Raw genomic sequence first — 26312 nt, 5'->3', positions numbered from 1 at the left:
ATGACAATGTATATTTTTGCTTTCTTTAAGGGTAGATTTATCAAATTTGCTAATATATGGGGGATGGATGTTGCACGCTTTATCCCTTGGACTAAGCTTACAATGAACCTTTTTACAAACTTTAGGAGTTACAACCTCTCTTATTTGTCTTGCCGACTTAAAATCATTTAGGGATGTTTTGAACATGGCTTATAGCGAACGGCTAATTTGACGAAATGACATATAGATAATTTTTAATTTAGCTAATTGTTCGGGAAGATACATTCCTTCCGTCTGCTTGTCAGCGGTGACCGTGCTTGTGTTTTTAAAAGAAGTGCATCATCATCTAGCCTTTGAAAATCTTCTGCTCTAAAACTTTAATTCTTCTTTCTCTAAAGTTCTTGGAATTTTTTGATGAATTGCCTAAATTTGTAATTTATTGCCAAAAATTATGACTTTTTTGTCAACCCTTTCTCCCAAGCACAAAATCCTAAGCTCCTACCCCTGAAAATAAAACTCGATCCCCCTAACCTGAAACAAGCAGGACATATTTGCCAAAACTACGCATAAAATTCGTCACCCTTTTTTCAATTCTCCTGTCTGCATGTATTCTTTATAATAACAAATGCTCTCTTGTCTTCTGGCACGAAAAACGGTACGCAAGTATTATAGCCACTACACTCAAGTTCTGTCGAGAAGTTCAGTTTGGGTAATGCTAATGAAATGAAACAAAATATGATGAAAATACAATACTTTATCAACAAAATTGTGAAAACTACAACAAAGAACTATGGGAGGGAGGAGGGCCCCCAGACCGCATTATATAATTTAACCTAACCAAAATACGAACCATTAAAATATTGCCTCAACATAGTTCGCACTGAGCCAAAGCTAATATTGTCTGGTATAAAGACCATGAAAACCGGTTATTACCTCATTTTTGCGGTAGAAGATTTTGAGTGTAGTGGCAATAACAAAAAATTATCCGAGAAACATATACTCTTTTGTGAGGTTCGGAAACCTACAGACGTAAAACAAAGGTGTTTGGTGCTTGCTATTACATCCACTGGAAAATTTTCTGGTGTCGCTCATGCCTTGTAAAGTTGATTGTTTTCACTAGTACAACTCCAAAGAAGACAGGAAATGTTTAAATTTTTCAGGTTGAAAGGTCGACATACAGGGTATAAATTCCAGAGTTTTAATAAATATAGATCCACATTTTATTGTTTTAGTGTCAAGGTTACTATTGTAGAAAATGAGTTAAACAGATAGGAACATGAGTATAAGGTCTTTGACAATAGGTTAGTTTTTCAATCAAAGTTAGGCATGCTTATCTCTTTCTTTATAAGGCGGCATATTTTAGTGAATAAACTTCCATCAAAATTCTTACCTTTATCCTTTTTCGTATAATTGACGTCCGTTAATAGCCAAATTATGAACGCTAGATATTTTTTTCTTATTCATTTTCAATGCAAGGATTGGCACTTAGTTGGGCGTTATTAAATTCTCACTTCTTATTTATCCTTAATTATTAACGCCAAAACTGCTTAATCAAAAGGGAGGATATGCTACATTATTAAATTCACTTTTTATGCTTCTTGAAATGTCATAAATTGTTCAGTTTTATTGCTTTGATAGTTTTTAAATATTGTAATTTTTAATTCGCTTTAATTAAGAACCAGTTTTCTTCGCTAATTTAATATATTTATGTTATTTTTTTTTTAATAACAGCACAATGATTGGTTTTGAAGTAGACAGGGCTGTTGATCGGTGCCAAATTGCTTAATCTAATGAAGTATCTTAATATAGTAGGATATTAAATTCACTTTTTATGCTGGTAAAAGAATAGTTATGTAGCTGACAACTACTGCTTTGATAGTTCTTTAAACTCGTGGTTTTTTATTCGCGTAAGACCGGTATTTTTTTTGATAATTTGATAAACTAATTGCTGTCGTTTATAAACTACAGCAGGATTGTTTCTGAGCTTCTAAGCATAACCGTATCTAGAGGGAGGAGCTACTCAGTGTAACCCCCCTCACCACCGCAAAATTGTTTGGGCTCTTAAAAAAGTGAAAAAATTATATAAATGATTTTTCCCGTTTTGTGAATTTTTTTCCTTAACCCCCCCCTCCAACAAAAATCCTGGATTCAGCCTTGCTTCTTATAATTTATGTTTAAGTTTGATTTGCAAATCTGATCGATAGTGTATTTGAAATACATGTTTAGTAAATTAAGTGAACCATGAAAATATAGACAGTTAGTGGTATCCAAGGAGACAGTAGGATTTAATGTCCATGTAAAGCCGGTGGGGAGAGCAGTCCCCCCCTCGACAAACGAAATCCTTGATACGGTTTTTTGGCATCTATCACTTACATACAAACCTTAGAGTCATCGAATGGGGGAAGGGTGAAATTACCACCTACGAAATTCCCGAGGAGAAATTCAGGAAAGCATGACTAACTGGCAAAATCTCTTGGGAGAAATCTTTTAATTCGCAGTATAATCCCCCGAAGAAGATAGACTGGCGCTATTCTGGTGCTATGGTGTTATTCTGGTATTGATTCACTCATATTTTCCCAAAAAATTGATTAAGTTTGCACATTTCGCAAATGGGACAGAAGTAGGACATTTCATTTTCCAATGCAAAGCATTCTTGTACAAAAAAGTATATGTTTGAACATGTTGAATACATAATACATACATTATACATACCTTTATACCGAATACACACCTTAAGGTGCAACTTAAACTTTTTTGTAAAGAGAGGGAGAGGGCTGATAGAGCAACAAGTTCCCTTAAATTGGGACTAAACTTTCTTCTGTTTTCAATCTTGTCTAAAACCTTGTTAAAGAAAATACATCTGAAGGACGACATTCATTATCGAAGTATTGTGAACTTGAAGTATCGTGCAGAGCAAATTAAATAGTAGCGTCGAGAGTGGAGAGGGGTTGTGGGAGCAGCTGTTTTTTTTCCTGTTTAGGTTTGCTATTTGTTCATATTAAGTCTTAACCTCGCTCTTAACTTTCATTTGAAAAGAAAACTTTTTTTAAGTTTAACATAAATAAACAAAACTGTTTGTTACTATCAAAAATTTGGCATAATACATACCTATAAATTCATTTGATACGATTGATAACAGTTGTTGTTAACAGCAATTTTACTTTCTGGCTGGTTTGTGCGAATTTATCTTTGAGAGAAAAGAAAAATTGTGTGCTAGTATGTTGACCATATGATGTTCATCGCATATTTATTGTTGTCATAATATTTATTGCAGTCTAAGCAAAGTTTCTTGAAGTGTATCTAATATACAACAGTTTTTGTCTTACTTTGTGTATTTGCGGGAACTGAATTTCACACGTTTTTTTTCTGTTTATTTTTTCGCTTTTGCTTTTTGAGCGTTGAACCTAATTTTTGTCGTGTCATTTTTGTAAAATGACTTAGAACACCTGTGTTTAACGCTTTTTTGAAGTTATGATAATTATTCTGGCAAGCAGACCGGAAAATGGAATGGGCCAAGTTTCTTTACTTTGATGATTACCATCCTGACAAGCGAGTCTTTTAGATTGACGGATGACCTATGGTAGCATCTTGAAGCTAAGTCTTGCATATTTCAATGATGGTTAAGAGCAAGGGTTTCAAAATTGAAACCAGTTATTTGTTTTAATCTGGCTAAATATATACGAGATTCCTTAACTGACATAGGGAAAAGGGGAACACGCTACTTGATTCCTTTTAATACTCTTTTCAAATATAATATTTCCCTCGCAAGTGCACCCCCCCCCCCCTTTTGGTCCCAGATATAGCTCTAGAATATGTAAAACCGAAAGAAAAATAATTTCTTTATAATTTACAGGTCGTTTATATAAATCAGATTATCATATTTCCTTCTATAATTATCCACTTCTAATGTCATTTCAAATAATAATATTTGGTAAATTATTCACTAAATCACGCATGGAGGTAAATTCCATTCTGAGAAAATAACTGGTTTAATATAGGAGCTATAACGTATGGCTAGATTGAAGTAATGTAGAAATGCATTGTTAGAACTATACATAGGACCATAAATACATTCTATCATATAGGTCGTATTGGACCATATAGAATGGTCATATAAAACTATCAGGGAGGAGGTGAATTTGCGAGGAAATTATTATATTTAGGAAGAGCATCAAAAAGGAATCGAGTAGCGCATTCACCTTGTCCCTATGTCAGCTATGGAATCTCGTATATTACCTTACTCTGTAAAGCATAGCCACACCTGGACACAGTGATAACAATATCCTTCTGAAGAGAGAATCCACATTAAGATCCGTCTTCTGAAGACTAAAATTTGGGAAATCATGTCAAAGCTCAATTTTGTTTGACGACAATTCTTTAAGCATTTGATCCCCATTAGACAAAATATCCTCTCCTAATCCGAGAAGGTTGCTAGTTCTATGAAGAAAAGTTAATGCATTGCAATGAGCCTGGTTTGAAGAATCGTAATCCACATCTTTAGAAGAGCCCTTTGTTGACTTTGAAATTTTTAGCGCAAAATTTGAATTTGGGGTATCCTTGTCTTCTTCTTAAATTCTTGGTAATTCTTCACGCTAAATAAATTCGTAATATGACTCATTGGTCCGTGACAAGCAGCATCATTAGGCTGAGTGTTGTGTTAGGTAAAAATGCCATCAGTAGTGATTTCGGGTGAGGGTCCAAGGAGTCTAGAGCCATTTTGAGACTCTCAAAATATAATAATTCCCAATGTGGATACTATTTTGTTTTTTATTGAGTGAAAGTAACCCCCCATACAGAATATCAGGGGGCCTGACGGTTGGAAAAATCTAAATTTTCCTTATCTGTCAGTTTTTGATTATTTGACATTTGTCATTTTGGCTAGTTTTTATGACATAGCTCAGAACAAAGTTTGAAAGAAAAGAATAGTTTTGTTTAGTTTCACATTTCTAGTCCTACTCCTACAACGCTTTGAGAGGGTTCTTTAACTGATTTCTTGAAAGCTTTAGCACTGGTCTAGACTATCTGTTTAAAACTGATTCTAATGCTGTAAATTGCGTCAGCTTGTTACCCTTGGTTCATGCTGCCACGTTTTCGCGCAAAAACAGCATTTTCGCTGTTTTTTTTTCTGAAAAAGTTTCGCGCAAACGTTTTGCGCAATCTGTCAAATATTATCAGTTTCTTGCTGCAGGTTTATGTGTCATAACAGTTCAACGACTGCGTTGAAATATTTCTATTGAGACCCTAAAAAATTCATCCGTTATTTTGAGTTGAAACGTTTCTTGAACCACGCAATGCAAACAACTGAGAAACTAATCATATTTTTAAGAAGTTGTCTGTCAATATATGACAAAGAAACAAGGGGCCCATTCAAAGAAACATGTAATCCTCAAGGCCCGGGAGAAAATTTCTATTAAAATGAACAAAGGAAATAACAATTTCATTGTTGTCATTTTATTGTTATTTCATTGTTTCATTGTTTCTGAGAGTTGGTATCTGCGTCACTGAGAGGTCTACCTCTCTTTGGTGTTGCCAAAGATGCACCAGATAGAAGTGCACGTGCCACATCTGTCTTGAACTGTAGCAGGTTCATTGGTTTCTGCCCAGCAGCAAGACACCTGCGGTATAAGAGCCAGCCATTCACAACGGAGAGGTCAAACAAGAAGAAGAAGATGCTCATGTACCATTTGCTCCGTGACTTGAAGTCGATCCTGTAAAGCTCCAGCAACATGTCGGTAAGATCTGCACCACCCATAAAGCGGTTGTACTCCTTCACACAATATGGTCGCTTGACATCGGCATACTCTTTTCGTTTACCATCCCACCGCCTACACGTATCTTCTGGGTCTAGGGCGGCATAGGTCGAAATCAAGGGGACTGGCTTATTGTCATACCACTTCACTACAATGGCATTCGACTGCGTTTCCACTCGCCAGTCGTAAGAGCCTCTTCCTCGGGCTTTCAATTTGCTGTCGGATTCCAAAGCACAGCCTTTCAACCTGTTTGCCCTCACTGTGGCCAGTGTAAGTATGCCCTGATCACTTAGTGTTTGTGCCAAGTCTAACGAGGAGAACCAATTGTCAAAGAATAGCTTGTAATTTTTGTGCTTGGGTATTCCTCTTGCAAGCCGCAGGACAAAATCAGCTCCAACTCCCAGGTCACTGACATCAACCGACCCTTTACCCGTATACATTTCAAAGTCGTAAACGAAACCACTCTCCCCAGCCCTTGAGATGAACTTATAACCCCACTTATGCGGTTTCTTGGGATTGTACTGCTTCAACGAAATCCTCTGTTTTGTCGGCACAATTTGCTCGTCTACTGCCTGGTGTTCTTCTGGGGGTATCTTCATAAAGTTATCTCTGATCATCTCTATCAGAGGACGAACTTCGTGGATCTTGTCGTGCCCAGGGTCTCCTCGTGGTTTCTGGGTAAGATTGTCGTTGAAATGAAGATACTTTTTGATCTGCTCGAATCTGTCACGCGACATGGCATCAGCTATTACAGGGTAGCGCGTTTCGTTTGACCAGTAACTGTGGTATGACGGCATTTTCACTATTCCTGTGAATGCAAGGATCCCTAAGAAGCATTCCACCTCGGCAGATGAAACTCCAAATTCTTTGGCATCTTTTGAAGAGCGTAAATTTTCGTTTGGTCACGTATATGGTTGACCACGCCTTGGTCAAAAAACAGCCTGACAAATTCCAGGGGTGTCTTGCCACTCATTTCTTGGTCGACGACAAGATGATCCTTCCACGCAGCATCTGGGTGGACGAAATCCACTTTTCTCCAAGCAAGGTCCCGTCGTTTGCTTAGTTTCGAAGCAGCAGTGCCTGAGCTCGTGGCATTTTGTCTGGCGATCTTGACGTCCTCATGGTCATCCTCACTGTTGTGGTCGTCAGCTTCAATTCGACCGCTTTCTATTTCTTCTTCAATCTCTTCTTCCTGCGGGTTATTATCAGGATCACTTTGACGTCGCACGAGGACACATGGGGTTGGGCCGGACACGGCGATTGGGGGTTGGTTCGGACATTTTTTTATCTATCCGAACCAACCCCGTCTCTAAAAGGTTGGTATTTAGGGTAGAAAATACACGGATGAATGCTTGAAAATAAGTATTTCTACTAAGCAAGTACAGCAGTTCGCATTAGGAATATATTTTAGTGGTATACTAAGCGGTCTTTGAGTAAAATCTCAGCTCGTACCAACTCCGGTGAATGGTGTGTCATTTTAAAGCTTTTTTGTCATTTTATATAGCTGAAGTACTGTTTTTTACTTTTTATACTTTTATGCATATTTGAAAAAAAAGAAGTTGAAATCTAATGGTTTAGCATGGTGTCCTAACCAATACTGGGGCCGTCCGATCCAACCCCGTGGGTAGGGGTTGTTTCGGACATTTCAAAAAAATGAAAAAAAAATAAAAATCTTTTTTCCTTTTTGTAGAAAAATCTGAAAAAAATCTTGAAGGTAGTCCTAACGGATACGCATTTTATGGTGAAGTCAGAACTGGAGAAAAGTCAATGGCTTAGAAGATATGCCGTTTCAAAAAATCGCGTCCGGGTCAACCCCGGTCTCCCCTACATTGTTATTGACGACGGCAACTCCACCAGTTCTTGTCTAGATGGCTCTTCCGAGCGATAAAATTCGGAGCTATGCATGCCGGATGGTTCCTTGAAGCCACAGAACATGGTCGAGCTCTCGAAATTTGATTCCAATGGTGTAAAGCAACTGTTTTCATGATATCTAGGCATCTCACACTGTATACGGCTTACCGTCTCATTTGGTCTCGCTACCGCCGGATGGTTCCCAGAGGAACCACGACGTTGGGGGTCGTTTCTATCCTCTGGTTTTCCAGCTATAGGAGTGTATGATAGCTCATCTGAACAAACAAAACGTCCTCTTTCTAAAACTTTTGGAATGAAAACTCTAGCACAATAAACAATAAAGTCATTCACAAAAAAGTATTCTCACCTTTCAGGAAAAACAAGCAAGGCTAGAGGGCACAGGTTCAAACTTCATTACCTCACACAAGGGTGACAGATTACGGACTAAGAAAAATACAAACCTGTCTAGGTAGATCAGATTGAGACAATGGCAAACGGATTGACGTTAATAGGTCAAACGGTCAGGATTAAAATAAATTAAAAAGTTCATGGTTCCTGAGGGAACCTTCAGGCATCAAAGGGTTAAATCTAAGGGGTTCAGTCGAATCCGAACCCGTTAACAATAATGGTTTAGCTGACGTTCAAACACTCTTTAGCGAACACTGATGTTCGCTATTTAAATCCTTGGGGTTCTGTCGAATCCGAACCCGTTAACAATAATTGTTTAGCTGATGCTCGAACACTCTTTAGCGAACACTGATGTTCGCTATTTAAATCTTTGGGGTTCTGTCGAATCCGAACCCGTTAACAATAATTGTTAAGCTAAAACTAGTTATAGCAAAACTCAAGTTCAGCCGGTCTGATCTGCGTTAGGACTATCTAGCTAAAGCATTCTTTCAAAAATTCTGATGGGCCAGCATCTTTGAAAATAAGAAGAACCATTATAGATGATTCCTCACATTAGATGATTTTTATGGCACTTGGTATTAACCAAGTGACATATAGCAATCGCCAAATCTGTCGGTCTGTGTGTCTGTCCCGGTTTTGCTACTTTAGGCACTTCCAGGTAAGCTAGGACGATGAAATTTGGCAGGCGTATCAGGGACGGGACCAGCTTAAATTATAAATAGTCATTTTCCCAATTTGACCATCTGGGGGGGTTGTGGAGTGAAGGGCTGGTTAATTCGGAAAAATAGGAAAAATGAAGTATTTTTAACTTATGAATGGGTGATGGGATCTTTATGAAATTTGATGTTTGGGATGATATTGTGTCTCAGAGCTCTTATTTTAAATCCTGACCGGATCTGACGACATTGGGGGGAGTTGGAGGGGGGAAACTTAAAATCTTGGAAAACACTTAGAGTGGAGGGATCGGGATGAAACTTGATGGGAAAAATAAGCACAAGTCCCAGATACATGATTGACATAATCGGAACGGATCCGCTCTCTTTGGGGTAGTTGGGGGGGGGTAATTCTGAAAAATTAGAAAAAATGAGATATTTTTAACTTAAGAACGGGTGATCGGATCTCAATGAAATTTGATGTTTAGAAGGATGTCGTGTCTTAGAGCTCTTGTTTCAAATTCTGACCGGATCTGGTGACATTGGGGGGGGAAGTTGGGAGGGGAAACATAAAACTTGGAAAACACTTAGAGTGGAGGGATCGGGATGAAACTTGGTGGGAAAAATAAAAACAAGTCCTAGATACATGATTGACATAACCGGAACGGATCCGCTCTCTTTGGGGTAGTTTGGGGAGGGGTTAATTCTGAAAAATTAGAAAAAATGAGGTATTTTTAACTTACGAACGGGTTATCGGATCTCAATAAAATTTGATATTTAGAAGGATATCGTGTCTCAAAGCTTTTATTTTAAATCCTGACTGGATCTGGTGACGTTGGGGGAAGTTTGGGGTGGGGGAACCTAAAATCATGGAAAACGCTTAGATTGAAGGGATCGGGATGAAACTTGGTGGGAAAAATAAGCAGAAGTCTTACATACGTGATTTACATAATTGGAACGGATCCGATCTATTTGGGGGGGGGGTTAATTCTGATAAATAAAAAAAAATGACAGATTTTTAACTTACGAAGGAGTGATCGAATCTTGATGAAACTTCATATTTCGAAGGACCTCGTAACTCAGATCTTTTATTTATATCTCAACCGGATCAAGCGTAATTGGGGGGCAGTTGGGGGGGGGCGGCGGAAATCTTAGAAAATACTTAAAGCGGTGAGGTCAGGATGAAACTGGATGGGAAGAATAAAAACCTGTCTAAGATACGTGACTGACATAACCGGACCGGATCTGCTCTCTTTGGTGGAATTGGAGGGGGGTAATTTTGAAAATTGAGGTATTTGTAACTTACGAAAGGGTGACCAGATCTTAAAGAAATTTGATATTTAGAAGGATCCCGTGCTTTAAAGTTCTTATTTTAAATTCAGACCAGATCCTGTGACTTTGGGGGGAGTTGGAGGGGGAAACCGGAATTCTTGGAAAACGTGAAAATTGGGGTATTTTTATCTTACGAATAGATGATTGGATCTTAATGAAATTTGATTTTTAGAATGAATTCATGTCTCAGAGCTCTTATTTTAAATCCCGACCAGATCGTTTGACATTGGGGGGAGTTGGAGGGGAAAATCTTGGAAAAACACTTTGAGTGTAGGAATCGGGATGAAGCTTGGTGGATATAATAAACAAATGTCATTGATACGTGATCGACAGAATCGTACTGGATTCGCTCTCTTTGGGGGAGTTGGGGGGAGGGGTTCAGTGATTTGGCGAGTTTGGTGCTTCTGGACGTGCTAGGACGATGAAAATTGATAGGCGTGTCAGGGAGCTACACAATTTGACTTGATAAAGTCGTTTTCCCAGATTCGACCATCTAGGGGGCTAAAGGGAGAGGAAAAACTAGAAAAAATTAGGTATTTATAACTTACGAGTGGGTGATCGGATCTAATGAATTTTGATATTTAGAAGGACATCGCTACTCAGACCTCTTATTTTAAATCCTGATCAGCATTAAGCCTCTTATTTTCCTTTTTAAATCAATCTATTGATTCATAGAATTTTGTTAGAGCTCATACCATATGATCTTTTGGCTCTTAGCTCTTCTCGCCTCGTTACAAGTGCCATATGAGCTCTTAGCTCTTGTTTATATTCAAATAAGCCAAACTTCGTCGTCTATGAAGGCTTATGCACGGGTCACGTTATAACCATACTTGTGAAAGAAATCAGAATTGCGCCAGATTAAAGCCCTAATTATATATCCTGTGTATAATTTGGTGTGTTGAGTATTGATCAACTTTTAAGTGTAAAATTAGTGATTAATCATTCCGAGTAAATATTTAAGAAGTATTTTATGTTATTACGAACAATACGGAAATTTAGGGTAGTAGTTTTCCTGTATTGTGACAAGAACCGGCAAGAGATACAAAAATGTGGTTGTGTAGACATTAGGAATAAATTAGTGTTGATACAAGCTTTTTCTTGCTATTTTAATTTTCTGTTAAAATGTGTCGATAAAATCAAGGAAGAACACAAACCACTCATAAATCGTCGATCTTTATTATCGACAGACTTATTGCATAGGTCGAGCGTTACGAATACACTTACTATTATCCCTTCTAGATCGACTTCTACCTTTAATGTTTCTGCAAGCGTTCCATCCAGTGATGAAAAATCGAAAAATGTTGTACGAACGAGTAGTGCATCGGTTAGTAATGAAAATAGGTATCGCAATCGGGCAAAATCGTTGTTAGGACTCGACGCTGCTGGGATTGCTGGTAAGTTTTCGTTGTTCCTCATTTCTGTTTAACTACTATTACTTCTTTTTACCAATCTAAATTGCGAAATCCTGTTTTAAAATCGCGCTTATAAAATATTGCCTTCGTATTTTAATATATATATATATATATATATATATATATATATATATATATATATATATATATATATATATATATATATATATATATATATATATATATATATATATATATATATATATATATATATAATATATATATATATATTGGCAACTATGTTGCGATTCTCTGCGAATGTTTTTCTGCCCCTCTGAGACAATTTTTAATAGATTTCAAATGTTGATGCTTAAAGAAGAAAATTCCTTCAGCCATGTCATGTTGTTTTTAGCAATAAAAAAAAATAAATAAAAAATAAATATGCTTTGTCTTTCCAGCCCTTTAATTTTATTCGTACTGATTAGTTTGACACATTTCATTAAGAGACTTGTTGATGGAGTATTAACCAAATTGTCTTCTCAAGCCATAGATAAGTTCACTAATGGCCAAATTTGTCTAGGAAGAGACGAAGAAATGCTGCCCATCGCAAGTGCTACGAATTTTGGGAATAAGAAACTGATCGAAAACGTAGTTCCGAACTGTAAAAAACCGTCTGAGTTCAAGTCAAATAAAATGCTTTTATATAATATTAACTATAATTTTTGTGTTAAGCCTTAAAAATTTTTTTTGCATAATTTATAATTATTTCGTAAGTTCTGCAATTCTGACAATTCTTCTACTAAATTATTAGGTGTACTCTCTAAGTTTGATTGGTTTTGGTGAATCCAACCGATGCAGGCTTCAGAATAATGTACGTAAATTTATTTTAAGATGCGTTCCAATCAATTAATAATGGGTAATAATTGTAATAAGTGGCATATCATCGATCGTGCCTTGAATATGGCTAGGATCGTCCAAAAGCTACGCCTTTCTTTTTGCTAAAGCAAACGCTAACCAGTTTGATTTTTCAACCATAAGTTCGAACTGCAAAATTTTAATTAGTTTTCAACATATAAATTCTTTTTTTCTTAATAAGTAAATAATGGGGATTTTCTGTAAAAACTGGTCGTCAGTGGAAGATGAAGGGCCTCATAATAGTTGATACGGGTGAAACTTGACTGAATGTCTTTTTCGACGACTCTTGGCCACCTTTGTCTAAAAAAAAGTCTTTTTTCAATATCAATATATTTTATTTTTATTACTAATGTGTGTCCATTGGGGATTTTAAAATCTTCTTGGAAAATGCCCTCCCCCTCGGCTGTTAATATCCCAGAGACAGGTTTCTGGGTATATCTCTCTAATTACGGAAAATCACTGATGTTTTATCTTTTTGCTCTGAGGTTGTTGCTCATGGATTTATATAAGGTTACACGGCCCTGACCCCGACCCCCCTCCCTCTCTACAAGATAGAAGTCCATAGCAAACATGAAATTCCAAAATAAATGTAATAATTTTATATTTCTTATAAAGAAAAAAAGCAATATCCCAACCTCCGTCCCCTTCTGAAAGAATTTTGCTAGACCGCAGATAAATTTCTACGGATAACCCTGTTATTTAACTCCTTACTTTTGAATGATCGTTACTTAACTCCAATTACTTGGAATTCGTTCGCAACCACTCCCCCACTCCGGGCTTGAAATCTCCCTGAGATCACTTTCTGGGTATACGTGCATTTACATGAAGAAAATTGCCTATCTTATTCAGGATGGGTATATTTAGACAGATTGTTTAATGTCTCTGTTTGCTTTTCAATGACTAGTAGATAACGTGTGATTAGACTTGGGATTTTGTTTTGAACAGAAGTAGTTATTGACTTGATAATTGTTGTGATTTTTGAAAATTTATAAGTGTACCTATGATTGGTAGTTAGAGTTATTTCACGTTATTTTAGTTTTCAAAGGATATAACAAAATAGTTAAAATTCGTAGGATATTGTTTGATGTTATAAATATGTAACTTTTGTGAGTGTGTGTGTTTTTATGTGTTCTTTTACTTACAGGATACAAATTAAACGAGTAAAAACTCCAAAAGTAAATCTCTTGTCAGAAAAATAAATTTTAGTTATAATTTCTGACTGACCGTATTTCAAACAGTAGGGTATACGAAAAGTGTGGTTCAATTCCGCTTTCTATGGTTATAACGAGAGAAAGGTTGAGATGGCTAGGGCACGTTCTGCAGATTAAGGATGACAGATTTCCGAAGATCGTCCTTTTCGGCCAACCGTCCAGAGCTAAATGGAAAGCAGGTCGTCCGTGGTTGGGGTGGGAGGATGCCGTAAAAAAGATTTAAGGGAGATGGGAACTTCCTTGCAGGGTGTAAAGAGGGAGGCTATGAAAAGATTAGGATGGAGGAGGAACATGTGTAGCTGTGTTGGCCTCAGGTGACTTGGCGCTGCGGTCAGTTGTTAGTAGTAGTAGGAGTTATAATTTCTCAAAGCAGGCTTTGTGCGGGAGGAGGGTTCGTAGAATGCAACTATATCTTTGGTTTTTTTGTGATATCCTGTATTTTCAATATAACTTGCCAATTTTTGCTTTTATGCCGCCCTCCCTGGAAGTGAATTCCTGCGGATAGACCTTATTGCATTTATTTTTTCCTTATAAATAAATATTCTCGTTCGATTCGAAGTGTAAATTAGAAGAATGTATCTGTCATCAACAAGAAGAAAGTAGAGAGAGAGAGAGAGAGAGAGAGAGAGAGAGAGAGAGAGAGAGAGAGAGAGAGAGAGAGAGAGAGAGAGAGAGAGAGAGAGAGAAAAAACGCTTTTAATTTCCCTTCAAGTTTTATTTAGGTCTTGTGAGAAAATACTAGATACTATTAATTGTTTCTGAAGCAAATAACCGTTTTAAAACGAAATTTTGACTCGCTCGGGGGTTGCGCTTTCTTGGTGGTTGGGATCTTGCCTTTCTAGAGAGAGGTCGACAGCACGACGTATCTCTATCTATGTACGAGGTTTTTCAATGGAGCGATGCGGACAAAGAACCTTTTGGTAAGCCAGAACATGGGATTTTGTGCAAACAGACCCCTCAGCAAACCGAGGATGACTTCTCTGAACTCTATCGGCGGACCTTCGAGGCAGCTAGTAGGAAGTTAGCTAACTTGAATGGACATATGTTCGGGTCTAGTGCCGAAGTTGTGGGTGAGTTCTGTGTCACCTGCGTAATGTTACTCACCTTTGCATGGGCTTGTATTTGTCCTAAACGCTTCTTACGGAGTGTTTTTTCCAGGTTTGTGAATAATAAAATATCAAATGCATGAAACAAGTTGTTTCATTTAAAGATTTTCTAAGCTAGTTTTTGAAACAAAATAATGACACATGTCTTTATGAAGGGGAAGTCCCTCTTTCCAAAATTGATTTGAACACTCTTAAAACCTTGAAATCTAGTGACCTAAAAAATTTCCCCCTCCTACTCCATTTCGTGAGACTGGATGACATTTCGCCTTCGCTGACATGTAATTATGGTTCTGGATGAAACATTCCACGAAGAAAAAAACTGAAAATTCAAAGCAGAACGAAGACGTGATAGGCCTAGACCAAGTTGAGCATACAAGAGCACAACTTCATGCAACGGCCCTGCTGCAAGGAAGGCAATCCCTGATTCAAGAAAATTAATTTTTGTCGAGTGAACATTTGTGCTTGGAATCGTTGCAAAGGAAGGAATTTGCTTTTATGAATGTGCTTGTTGTTTTTCTTATGCGTTTTTTTGTTTGCTACACTAAGCATGGGATTGAGTTTTTTGCCGTCTTTTATTGTCTCTGGTTTTAACCTTTGGCTTATATATTTTCTTCTTTTTGTTTGAAAAGTTAATAATATGAGTTGTGATGGATGTTATTAGTTGCTGCTTTCAAACCACTTGAAAATAACATTTTATTGTGTTTTAATCAGTGGTATTAGCTGGACGGAAGGTATAACCACAGTTTTCTAAAGACGATACCTGTTTTTTTTTGTTCTGGAGGGGGGCATAAGGCTGTAGGGCCCTCTAAAATATTGGACTTTTTAGTTGTGTTCACTGTATGATCTTATTCATTTGAAGGTTCAACTGTGTTTACCTTGTTTTCCTCAAAAAATGTATCATTTTTAATTCTGTATTTTATTTAGAAAGAAACCAAAAGAATTGTGTTTGAAACGTGTATATTCTTTCTCACTTCTTTTTCTTCTTCATGTTGCTTGGGAAGTAAAACTATAAACATGACAAGTCTTGTTGTCTGTAATGGTGGATAATTTTGTTTTATGATGAAAAATCACTCTCCAGTACCTCCCCTTCATGTCATTCCTTCTATCATAAGCACACAATTTTCAAACCAATTTTTAGCTGCAAGTGTCTCTTTAATCCTTCTCTAAAGGTTAAATTACTGCTTTACAGCCTTTAGGTTCATAACAGTAATAGAAATTTGCTATGAAAAATCTGTCATTTGTAGGTCTTGAGCCCGCGATTTCCCTGCCTACAGTTCAGGTGTCATTGTCCATGGATTATTTCAGAAAAAATTATATACAGTAAAGGAAATGGTTGAAGTCCCAGTTTTAGCGTTAAAACTCTAGTTTTGCTACCCAGACGAATTAATAGCATCTTTTAAGATACTCTACCATAAGCTTGCAAAAAAAAAAAATATTACTTCAACCCTTGCCAGCCAAGTTGCTGGTATCCATTGGCCCATATACACAAAAAAAAAAAAAAATGACGAGCGAAATAACAGGGCATCGCGCTACTATTTTGCCAACTCGATTTTTTTGAACCGACCGACTGAAAGCATTAGCGGAGGGAGGTCTCTACTCCCTCCGTACGTGACGCCCCTGGTACTTCTGATAAGAATTAGTCCCTTTTTTAAAATAACTTGCCATGAGCTTACCGCAAAAAATCTGTCGTCAGTAGACCTTAAACCATTGCCAGTCAAGTTGCAGGTATCCTGCTGCTTCACTCTGGTGGTATGTTAAGAAAGTATGAGAGGATAGAGAAGAAACATATTCAACCAGATAATTTAACTTTCAAATCAACGCATTCTTTCAAAGTGTCTAATCAAACAGTTCGTGGTAACGAACTGTAGTAAGGAGTGACCCGGCTCATTAGTAACCAAAACTCTAACTCCATGAAAAGAATCACATTTTAATGCTGATTTTAAATATATAAGTTTCACCAAGTTTAGTCTTACCCATCAAAAGTTACGGGCCTGAGAAAATTTGCGTTATTTTAGAAAATAGGTGGAAACACCCGCTAAAAGTCATAGAATCTTAACGAAAATCACACCATCAGATTCAGCGTATCAAAGAACCCAACTGTAGAAGTTTCAAGCTCCTATCTACAAAATTGTGGAATTTTATATTTTTTGCCAGAAGGCAGATCATGGATGCGTGTTTATTTGTTTGTTTGTTTGTTTTTGTTTTTTTTTTTTTTTTCCAGGGGTGATCGTATCGACCCAGTGGTCCTAGAATGTTGCGAGAGGGCTCATTCTAACGGAAATGAAAAGTTCTAGTGCCCTTAAGTGACCAAAAAAATTGGAGGGCACCTAGGCCCCTTCCCACGCTAATTATTTTCCCAGAGTCAACGGATCAAAATTCTGAGATAGCCATTTTATTCAGCGTAGTCGAAAAACCTTATAACTATGTCTTTGGGGACGACTTACTCCCCCACAGTCCCCGTGGGAGGGGTTACAAGTTCAAAACTTTGACCAGTGCTTGCATATAGTAATGGTTATTGGGAAGTGTACAGGCGTTTTCAGGAGGATTTTTTGGTTGGAGGCAGAGGTTGAGAAGAGGGGGATATGCAGGGAAAATTTTCCATCGAGGAATTTGTCATGGGGGAAGAAAATTTCCATGAAGGGGGCTCAGATTTACTAGCATTACTTAAAAAAAAACAATGAAAAAATAAATATGAAAAAGTTTTTTTTCCAGCTGGAAGTAAGCAGCAGCATTAAAACTTAAAACGAATAGAAATTATTACCCAGATTAGGGGCTCACCTCCTCCTAATACCTCGCTCTTTACGCTAAAGTATTTTTAGTAATTTCAACTATTTATTTTGCGGCTTTTGTGATTCAGGGGTCATTCTTAATGAATTGGGACAAAATTTAAGCTTTAGTGTAAAGAGCGAGGTACTGACGAGGGGGCGAACCCCCTCATATATGTAATAAAAACATGAGAATACAAAAGTTGTTTACGTAAGCTAATTTATAAGTTACGTATATCTTTTACTTATTAGATTCGTAAAAAATTAAAAGTTCTAGTTGCCTTTTTAATCAACCGAAAATCGGAGGGCAACTAGGCTTCCTCCCCCGCTCTTTTTTCTCAAAATCATTCGATCAAAATTATGAGAAAGCCATTTAGCCAAAAAAAATAAATATACAAATTTCGTTTTAATTATTCCTCTGCGGAGAGGAAACATGCAAAACATGCATTGATTCAAAAACGTTCAGAAATTAAATTAAAAAAAAAAACAAGTTTTTTAAATGAAAGTAAGGAGCGACATGAAAACTTAAAACGAACAGAAATTAATCCGTATATGAAAAGGGCCTTTTCTTCTCAACGCCCCGCTCTTTAAGCTTAAGTTTTTTACTGTTTTAAAATGTAGAGTTAAGAGAAAGAGTCAAACTTTAGCGTAAAGAGCGGGGCGTTGAGAAGGAAAAGCCCCTTTCATATACGGAGTAATTTTTGTTCGTTTTAAGTTTTAATGTCGCTCCTTACTTTCATTTAAAAAAACTTGTTTTTTTTTTATTTAATTCCATGTAAAAGGGCTAGTGATTGTGGAGCTGCATTCTGTTTCACACGAGCTACTTTCTGCCCCTAACACTATATAAGTCCAATATCCGGTCCTCAGTTTTACAAAAAAAAAAAAGTTTAGTGCATAGCCCCTTGACTTTAATAAATAATCTCTTTTTGTTTATTTTGTAATATTTAGCTTTATGTAGCTAATTCAAATAAAAAGAGTATTTCTAAGACATGAACGGGTAGATGAATTATAATATTGAAGTTGATTGCTTTTTTATAACTGTTGCCTAGCCATGGGCAAGGCTGTCGTCATTTGTCCATAATTTTTTTTCCTGCAATTATCCTGCTGAGTCCAATTTTTAACTTCAAATGGTGTGAATATTTTGATTTGTTAAGTTGTTGCAATATTGATGGATTTTTCTAGAGGCTCTTTTAGCTAATTATGTGGATCAATCTTGGTACATTGAATTTTTTTTTTTAATAGACCTTGTGACTGACTCCTATTAAACAACTATTCTTTGTATTTCCTGTTGCAGCTTAAGTAAAATGAATTTTTTGCGGCAATGCCACGTCTAATTATACTTTTTAATAGTAGTAGGGGAGACTGGGGTAATGGCGGCCAGTGGGTAATGCCGGTCACCATGATTTCTCGTAAAGTCGATAACGCAGATTCATACCGATTGTATCTGCCGTCTCAAGAAAGTTTATGGAAATACTAATGGAGCGCTCGCCATCTTGCCAGTTTTAGTTTGTCGGTTGTGCAAGAAACACTGTTTTTACGTTTCACCTTATAAGACAGACAATAGTTTAATCCACTATCATCTCTTTCTGTTTACATTTCACGAAACGAGACTTATCTCGCAATAAAAAGGTAAGCCATATTGTTGTATCTTGTAGCATTTTATTAAGGTTTAAGCACTTATATTTTCATTTTTAGCCGATAAAATAATGACCATGCGGTTGGGGTAATGGTGGTCACCACACTTGGGGTAACAGCAGTCGCGACCGGCATTGCCCCATTAGTGCCAATATTTTTCATATATTTTTTTTTCTATATTTCAGAGACCAAGAAAATAAATATAGAAAACATATAAAGATAAATGGACTGCAGAGGACTTAAGGAAAGCAAAAACAGCCATTACTAGAGGATTATCGATTCGCAAAGCTGCAGATCAGTTCAAAATACCATTCAGCCCGTTGCAAGAACGAATGAAGAGTGGGATTGATTCTGATCCAAGCTTAGACAGGGAGTGTGTCTTCCCTCCACACGAAGCAGCTCTAGCTGACCACATAAAAACTTTATCGAAGATTTTCTACGGCATCACTGCACTAAAATTACGGAAAATTGCATTTCAATATGCAGAAAAATACAGTTAGGTCATAGATTCGATCAAGAAACAAAAATGGCTGGCCTGGATTGGATGTAGGGGTTTATGGACAGGAACAAAATTAGTGTGCGAAAACCCGAAGCGACAGGCATCGGAAGAGCCATGGGGTTTAATAAAGAGGAAGTACTGTGCAGGACCCTGGTCTAATACTGGCAGAACGGGGCCAAAAGCGTGTGGGTCTTATTACAATTTGCGAAAGGAGCAAAAACATTACAGTTGTGTGTGCAATGAGTTCGGGAGGGCTTTATGCTTCACCAATGTTCATTTTTCCTTGATCTCGTATGTCCCCGCTCTTAGAAAAAAACGGACCACCTGGATCAGTTTACTCATCCTCTAAGACAGGCTGGATCAATGAAGAACTGTTCGTTATTTGGTTAAAACACTTCGCTCAGTTTATTCATGCTAGTAATAACAACAAAATGCTTTTTAGTCTGGGCAACCATTCCACTCATTGCTCAGCTGAAGCTTATGATATTTGTAGGGAGAAAGGGATTGTTAATCGTGTCGCTGCCACCCCATACATCACATAGGCTTCAGCCTCTGAATGTAGTATTTTACTCACCCTTGAAGGCTCATGAAAACCAGGAACATAGTAAAATTTACCCCTTACGATGTAGCAGAGCTATTCAATAAGGCCTATTCACCAGTTGCTACGATTGCAAAAGCAACAAGTGGGTTCAAAAACACTGGGATCCATCCTCTTAATCAAGGAGTTTTCAAAGATGAGCATTTTTTGGTAGAGGACATCCTCCAGAAGAATCAAGAGTTAACGCCTGATTGTGTGGAAGATTACTTGAAAGCTAATGCAAATGAAGTCATCACAAAAGTAGACCAATACGAAGTCATGACTGAACAAAACTTAGAATCCTCGGCCTAATTTGAAAAAGTTTATATTCAGCCTAACACAGAAATTGATGTGTCTATACAAGAGATTTCTCCTCTACCTGGATGCAGTAGTTGGGCTGATGAACCAAGAAAAGGAGCGAGACAAAAGCAACATTCTCAGATCTTGACTTCAACAGCGACGAAAATCCTGCTTTAAGAAAAAAAGAGAGCGAATCGATTGATGAGGAAAACGTTTGTGAAGACGAATAAAAAAGTGAGCTTTGTTTGACAAAAAGGGTAAAGAAATTTATTTCTATTGCGAAGACACATCGAAGGATGGAGAGGTATGGTATCGGTCCACCTCTTGTGCATTATGGGCACATCAAGAATGTTCTGGATGGGACACTCCTGACGCGTGCTTATATGACATGTGCTCCAGAAAGTGAAATTGACTTAAAGTTCTTAAAGCTCATGAGTTAAATATATTGGCGCTTAAATTTTGTGAGCCATTTTTTGTATGGAAAGATGTTTTTTCAAGTGTTTGGCTTCTAATTATGTCCATGCTTTCAATTACATTTTTGTAATTTCCTAAATACGGAATTATGTAACAATAAAAATATAACGATTTAAGTTTAACATGTTTGTCTCTTTGAAATTTCTCATATTTCTTAATTTACAGCCATTTAGTAGAACATGACATTAGCGACTGCCATTACCCTATGATAAGGGGTAATACCGGTCAAAGCTGATTTTGCAAAATCATTCATAATACCAATAGGTAAGCTTGTCTAAGGCTCAATTTAAGTATACAATAGGTAAAATATACTATGTCAGCGATTTAACATTGTTTCGTTTGAATTTTATGTTTATGCTATTTTTTATTCTCATTTTACCTTAGGTGAACGCCATTACCCCAGTCTCCCCTAATAGCAATTTATTATACAAAAAAGAGTCAAAATCAACCGGTAGCACACCAAAAGTGTCGCTTGCGAGGATGTCCTACTAACAAAAAAAAAAAAAAAAAAAAAAAAAAAAAAAAAAAAAAAAAAAAAAAAAAAAAAAAAAAAAAAAAAAAAAAAAAAAAACGAACAAGTACTTTCAGAGGGGTAAATTTTTTTTGTTGGGTAATAAAATGTATTGCAATGCTCAAAACGAATGGTGTTTTTCTTTGTGTTTTCCCTCCTTCTTTGGAACAGGATAAATAGACGAAAATACAGAACTTAGTCAAATGTTTTTCTAAAACATTTTTAGAAAAACTCGTCTTTGCTACCCATTCTCTTCTTGGTATGGATACCAGATTTGTATGTAGTGGGCCTTGGTTGTGAAAAACCGGTGAAATCAGTTTTTCCCCTGTACATAGCAACTTTAATAAAAGGAGGAATTAAAACAATAAGAAGGAAACTAAATTAAAATACTTTTTATTTCGATTTAATGTCTGAATAAGCTCTAGGTTATTTTTTAGATTTTCCTCAAAGAAATTTTTTTATTTTTTTTAATTACAAATTGTTGTTCAGTTGCATTTTGGGTAAACAGTACCATTTGAATAAACGGTATCATTTCTGTATTAGTGTCGATTGAAATATATTTCTCACTAGGCAGTTCTTTTAAAAACATATCCTTTTTCATTTCAGTTTGTATAGGCTGGGGTTCGTTCTCTGTTGCAGCTCTTGCTCCACCAATCATTTTATGTTCATTCTTTAATTTCAAAGAATTTGACAACTTAAGGATATGTGCTATGGGATTCGGTATCGTAATTCTTAAGGATGTGACAGTAGCATCGTTTCTGGCGGGGGCGTTGACTTCCCGCCATCTGGTTACATCTCGGAACGCCAAGTCTGCCGCACAGTTCCACCACGCTTGGCACGTGTCACCTGGTGCTCATAATTTCCGAGATAGAGTTACCTCTCGGCCGCTTTGCAAAAAGTGGGGTGGCAAAGTAGAATGCAAATTGGTAGTTTTCAAATTTGTTGGCTGATTTTGTCTGAAAATACCATTTTTACATATGAAAATGCTTTTTGCTCAAAGAAAATTGATTTTTGCTTTGCCCTAATAGAAGTTGTGCTGCTAAAGTGTTGGCATCTTTTGGAATTCTGTCAGATTCTACTACTGGTAGCTTTGGAACTTTTTCCATACCTACCCCTCGGTCTCTAGTTGAATCAATTAAGTATTACACTGGAAGTATTTTGACATGCTTATTTTTTATCCCGAACTCTTCTTTGATTTTTACCAGATATAAAGATCGATATTCAAAACCAGTGTTCCTCTAAAATACCTTGCTTCAGTAAAAATGGAATAAATTATTCAAGACAAGTTCTTAGTTCTTGAAAACCGTAGGAACAAAATTTTTAGGAATATGTGTCTAAAATGCGCTTCCGTAGCTTGTCCTTTCGTGCTACTATCCTTAAAACTTCAAAACCTAATTCTATTTCCTTGGTGCAATATTTAATTGGGGCAAATTCATAATCCGTATGCCATTCATTCTATGTAGCGCATCTTTTGTGTCAAATTAGTATTTGAACAGTTATACTTAATAAGTTGTGGCTTTTGACTTCTATGATACTAATAACTAATTTGTTTCACTCTGATTCACTTTTCGTAGGGTATTAAGACTAAACGACTCGGTCTGTTAAGCAAACTTTTCGTTCTCGATTTCGATGATGGGTGATTGAAACTGTCATTGTTTCAATTGCCCGCTTGAGTGAATTCTATTGTTACCTGGTTGGCGAAAACTCGTCATCTTTACTTTCGTCTTGTCAGTATGCTAACAAGCTGTCTTATCAATTTTTTTTGGCATTTTTGTATCTAACATAATTAATGGGACAAAGGCCTTTGTTCCCAATCCCCATGACTGGTGACTTTGGGCCTATTGTTTTCATTTTCTGTTGCTCCGAGTTTATTGGTGTCTAGTTTCCAAAAGCAGACCGAAGAAAATATTTGTGAAGAGTTTGCAAAGTCGACAAAAAACGACCTTTTTACCTCATATAGATAATAAGAGAAAATTTTCAGAACAAAGCTTTCCAAACAGTGAATATTTTTTTCGATCAGTGTCATTCAATACATGGCCGAAAATTCCCCTCTCCTGGATTGCAAATGGGGAGTGGGTGAGCCATTTTAAAATTTAAAAGGTCACTTATTAGCCAATAAGTAACAGGAAACAGTTAGTTCTTATTTATCATAATAAACAGTGTATTATTCATCACATTTTATGGGAGGGGTAAGGTTTCTACAACCAGCCCTGATCCTTGGGCGTGACCCTTTGCTCTTTTCGCCTGCACTCTTGCGTGGGTCTTATTTCAAACGGTGTTTTTGATATGGTGACAAGCCATCTAATCAATTCATTCTGTCATTTTTTGAGACTGGGACAAAATCTGGATTAATGTTGATTCGAGACCCTTCCTGTCTCCCAAAAATTTCCAAGCCAAATCTTAACAAAATTTTCATTTAATATCAAAATTTGACATTTTATATAAATCAGAATTTCCTTTCTTCAGCCCCCCCCCCCCCAAAAAATTATTATTTATCTCGACATTCTGTAAAATACCGACAAGTTTGAATTAAAAATATCACAAAAAACATAATTAATTATATTTTTTCTACTTACTTTTATTTTGAAAAATGGTAATGAAAATGAAAATTTTGGATTCAGTTCGCTTATACCTACTGCCCTCTTTATATATATATATATATATATATATATAATATATATATATATATATATATATATATATATATATATATATATATATATCTATATCTATATATATATCTATATATATAAAAATAAGTTGTCTGTGTGTGGATCTGTGGATGGATCAGGTGACGTCACCTGAAAAAACTGGATCAGGTGACAAAACTGAAAACTGAAAAAACTAAAAAAAGGCAAAAACTACAAAAAAAACTAAAAACTAATAAAAATAATAAAAAAGCTAAAAAACTAAAAAAACTAAAAAAGCTAAAAAACTAAAAAAACTAAAAAAAGGTAAAAAAAGGTAAAAAACTAAAAAAACTAAAAACTAAAAAAAACTAAAAAAAAGGAAAGCTATAAAACTAAAAAAACTAAAAAAACTAAAAAAAGGTAAAAAATAAAAAAAATAAAAAATAAAAAAAAACTAAAAAAAGGGAAAAAACTGAAAAATAAGCTAAAATAAAGGTAAAAACCAATAAAAAACTAAAAAGAAAAAAAGGAAAAAACTAAAAAAAAATTTCATCTAAAAAACTAAAAAAAAATAAAAAAGGTAAAAACTAAAAGAACTAAAAAAGAAAAAAATAAAAAAAAAGCTAAAAAACTAAAAAAACTAAAAAAAAGGCAAAAACTACAAAAAAAACTAAAAACTAATAAAAAAAATAAAAAAGCTAAAAAACTAAAAAAACTAAAAAAAGGTAAAAAACTAAAAAACTAAAAACTAAAAAAAAAGGAAAAAACTGAAAAATAAGCTATAAAAAACTAAAAAGAAAAAAAGGAAAAAACTAAAAAAAAATTTCATCTAAAAAACTAAAAAAAAATAAAAAAGGTAAAAACTAAAAGAACTAAAAAAGAAAAAAATAAATGACGAAACTCAAAGAGAAAGCGACCAGGACAAAAGGAATGTTCGATTAGCAATCAACAAAGCACCGGGACACAGGGAGTATAAATGACGACCAGGACATAAGTAAAAAAAAAAACTAACAAAACTAAAAAGAAGGTAAAAACTACAAAAAAACTAAAAAGAAAAAAACTAAAAAAAGGCAAAAACTACAAAAAAAACTAAAAACTAATAAAAAAGCTAAAAAACTAAAAAAACTAAAAAAAAGGCAAAAACTACAAAAAAAACTAAAAACTAATAAAAAAAATATAAAAACTAAAAAAACTAAAAAAAGGTAAAAAACTAAAAAACTAAAAACTAAAAAAACTAAAAAAAAGGAAAAAACTGAAAAATAAGCTAAAATAAAGGTAAAAACCAATAAAAAACTAAAAAAAAAACTGAAAAAACTAAAAAAAGGCAAAAACTACAAAAAAAACTAAAAACTAATAAAAAAAGTAAAAAAGCTAAAAAACTAAAAAAACTAAAAAAACTAAAAAAAGGTAAAAAACTAAAAAAAATAAAAAATAAAAAAAAAATAAAAAAAAGGAAAAAACTGAAAAATAAGCTAAAATAAAGTTAAAAACCAATAAAAAACTAAAAAGAAAAAAAGGAAAAAACTAAAAAAAATTTTCATCTAAAAAACTAAAAAAAACTAAAAAAGGTAAAAACTAAAAGAACTAAAAAAGAAAAAAATAAATGACGACACTCAAAGAGAAAGCGACCAGGACAAAAGGAATGTTCGATTAGCAATCAACAAAGCACCGGGACACAGGGAGTATAAATGACGACCAGGACATAAGTAAAAAAAAAAACTAACAAAACTAAAAAGAAGGTAAAAACTAAAAAAAAACTAAAAAGAAAAAAAAAACTAAAAACTAATAAAAAAACTAAAAAATCTAAAAATCTAAATAAAATAAAAAAGAAAAAAAAAAGGAAAAAAATAAAGGAGAAAAACAAAACTAAAAAACGAATGTATATACAGACCGGGACACCGGGATACAAATGACGACCGGGACACAGGGAATATAAATGACGACCGGGACACAGGGACACAACTACAACGGGGACACCGGGGGAAACAGGGGGATATAAATGACGACCGGGACACCGGGACAGGGAATGGTCGATTAGCAATCACCATCAACAAAGCTCAAGGGCAATCATTAGAATCATGAGGTATAGATCTGAATACAGATAGTTTTCCCATGGACCATTATATGTTGCATGTTCAAGAGTCGGTAAACCTGACAATCTATTTATATGCAAAGACAATGGGACAGCAAAGAATGTTGTATATTCGCAAGTTTTACGTAGTTAAAACCATATATATATATATATATATATATATATATATATATATATATATATATATATATATATATATATATATATATATATATATATATATATATATATATATCTATATTCACAGGTGGGACATAGGGACACAACTACAA

The 26312-nt window shown here is 35.4% G+C and overlaps 1 protein-coding gene across 8 annotated transcripts in view; it reads left to right on the top strand.

Moving 5' to 3' along the window:
* Positions 1 to 26312, top strand: part of LOC136027069 (ensconsin-like) — a 171168-nt gene that overhangs the window by 98791 nt on the left and 46065 nt on the right. For 4 of the 8 annotated variants that reach the window (XM_065704004.1, XM_065704001.1, XM_065703999.1 and 1 more), the window contains exons 5-6: positions 11213 to 11367; positions 14294 to 14521. In XM_065704004.1, coding sequence (XP_065560076.1) covers positions 11213 to 11367; positions 14294 to 14521 — 383 coding nt within the window. The remainder of the gene's footprint in view (positions 1 to 11212; positions 11368 to 14293; positions 14522 to 26312) is intronic. The other 4 variants (XM_065704006.1, XM_065704005.1, XM_065704000.1 and 1 more) reach the window with 1 other exon arrangement.

This window comes from Artemia franciscana, chromosome 5, assembly GCF_032884065.1.
Source record: "Artemia franciscana chromosome 5, ASM3288406v1, whole genome shotgun sequence".
In the NCBI taxonomy this organism is placed as follows: Eukaryota; Metazoa; Arthropoda; class Branchiopoda; order Anostraca; family Artemiidae; genus Artemia; species Artemia franciscana.
The sequence above is the reverse complement of the archived record's forward strand: the minus strand, read 5'-3'. Positions and strand labels throughout refer to the sequence as shown.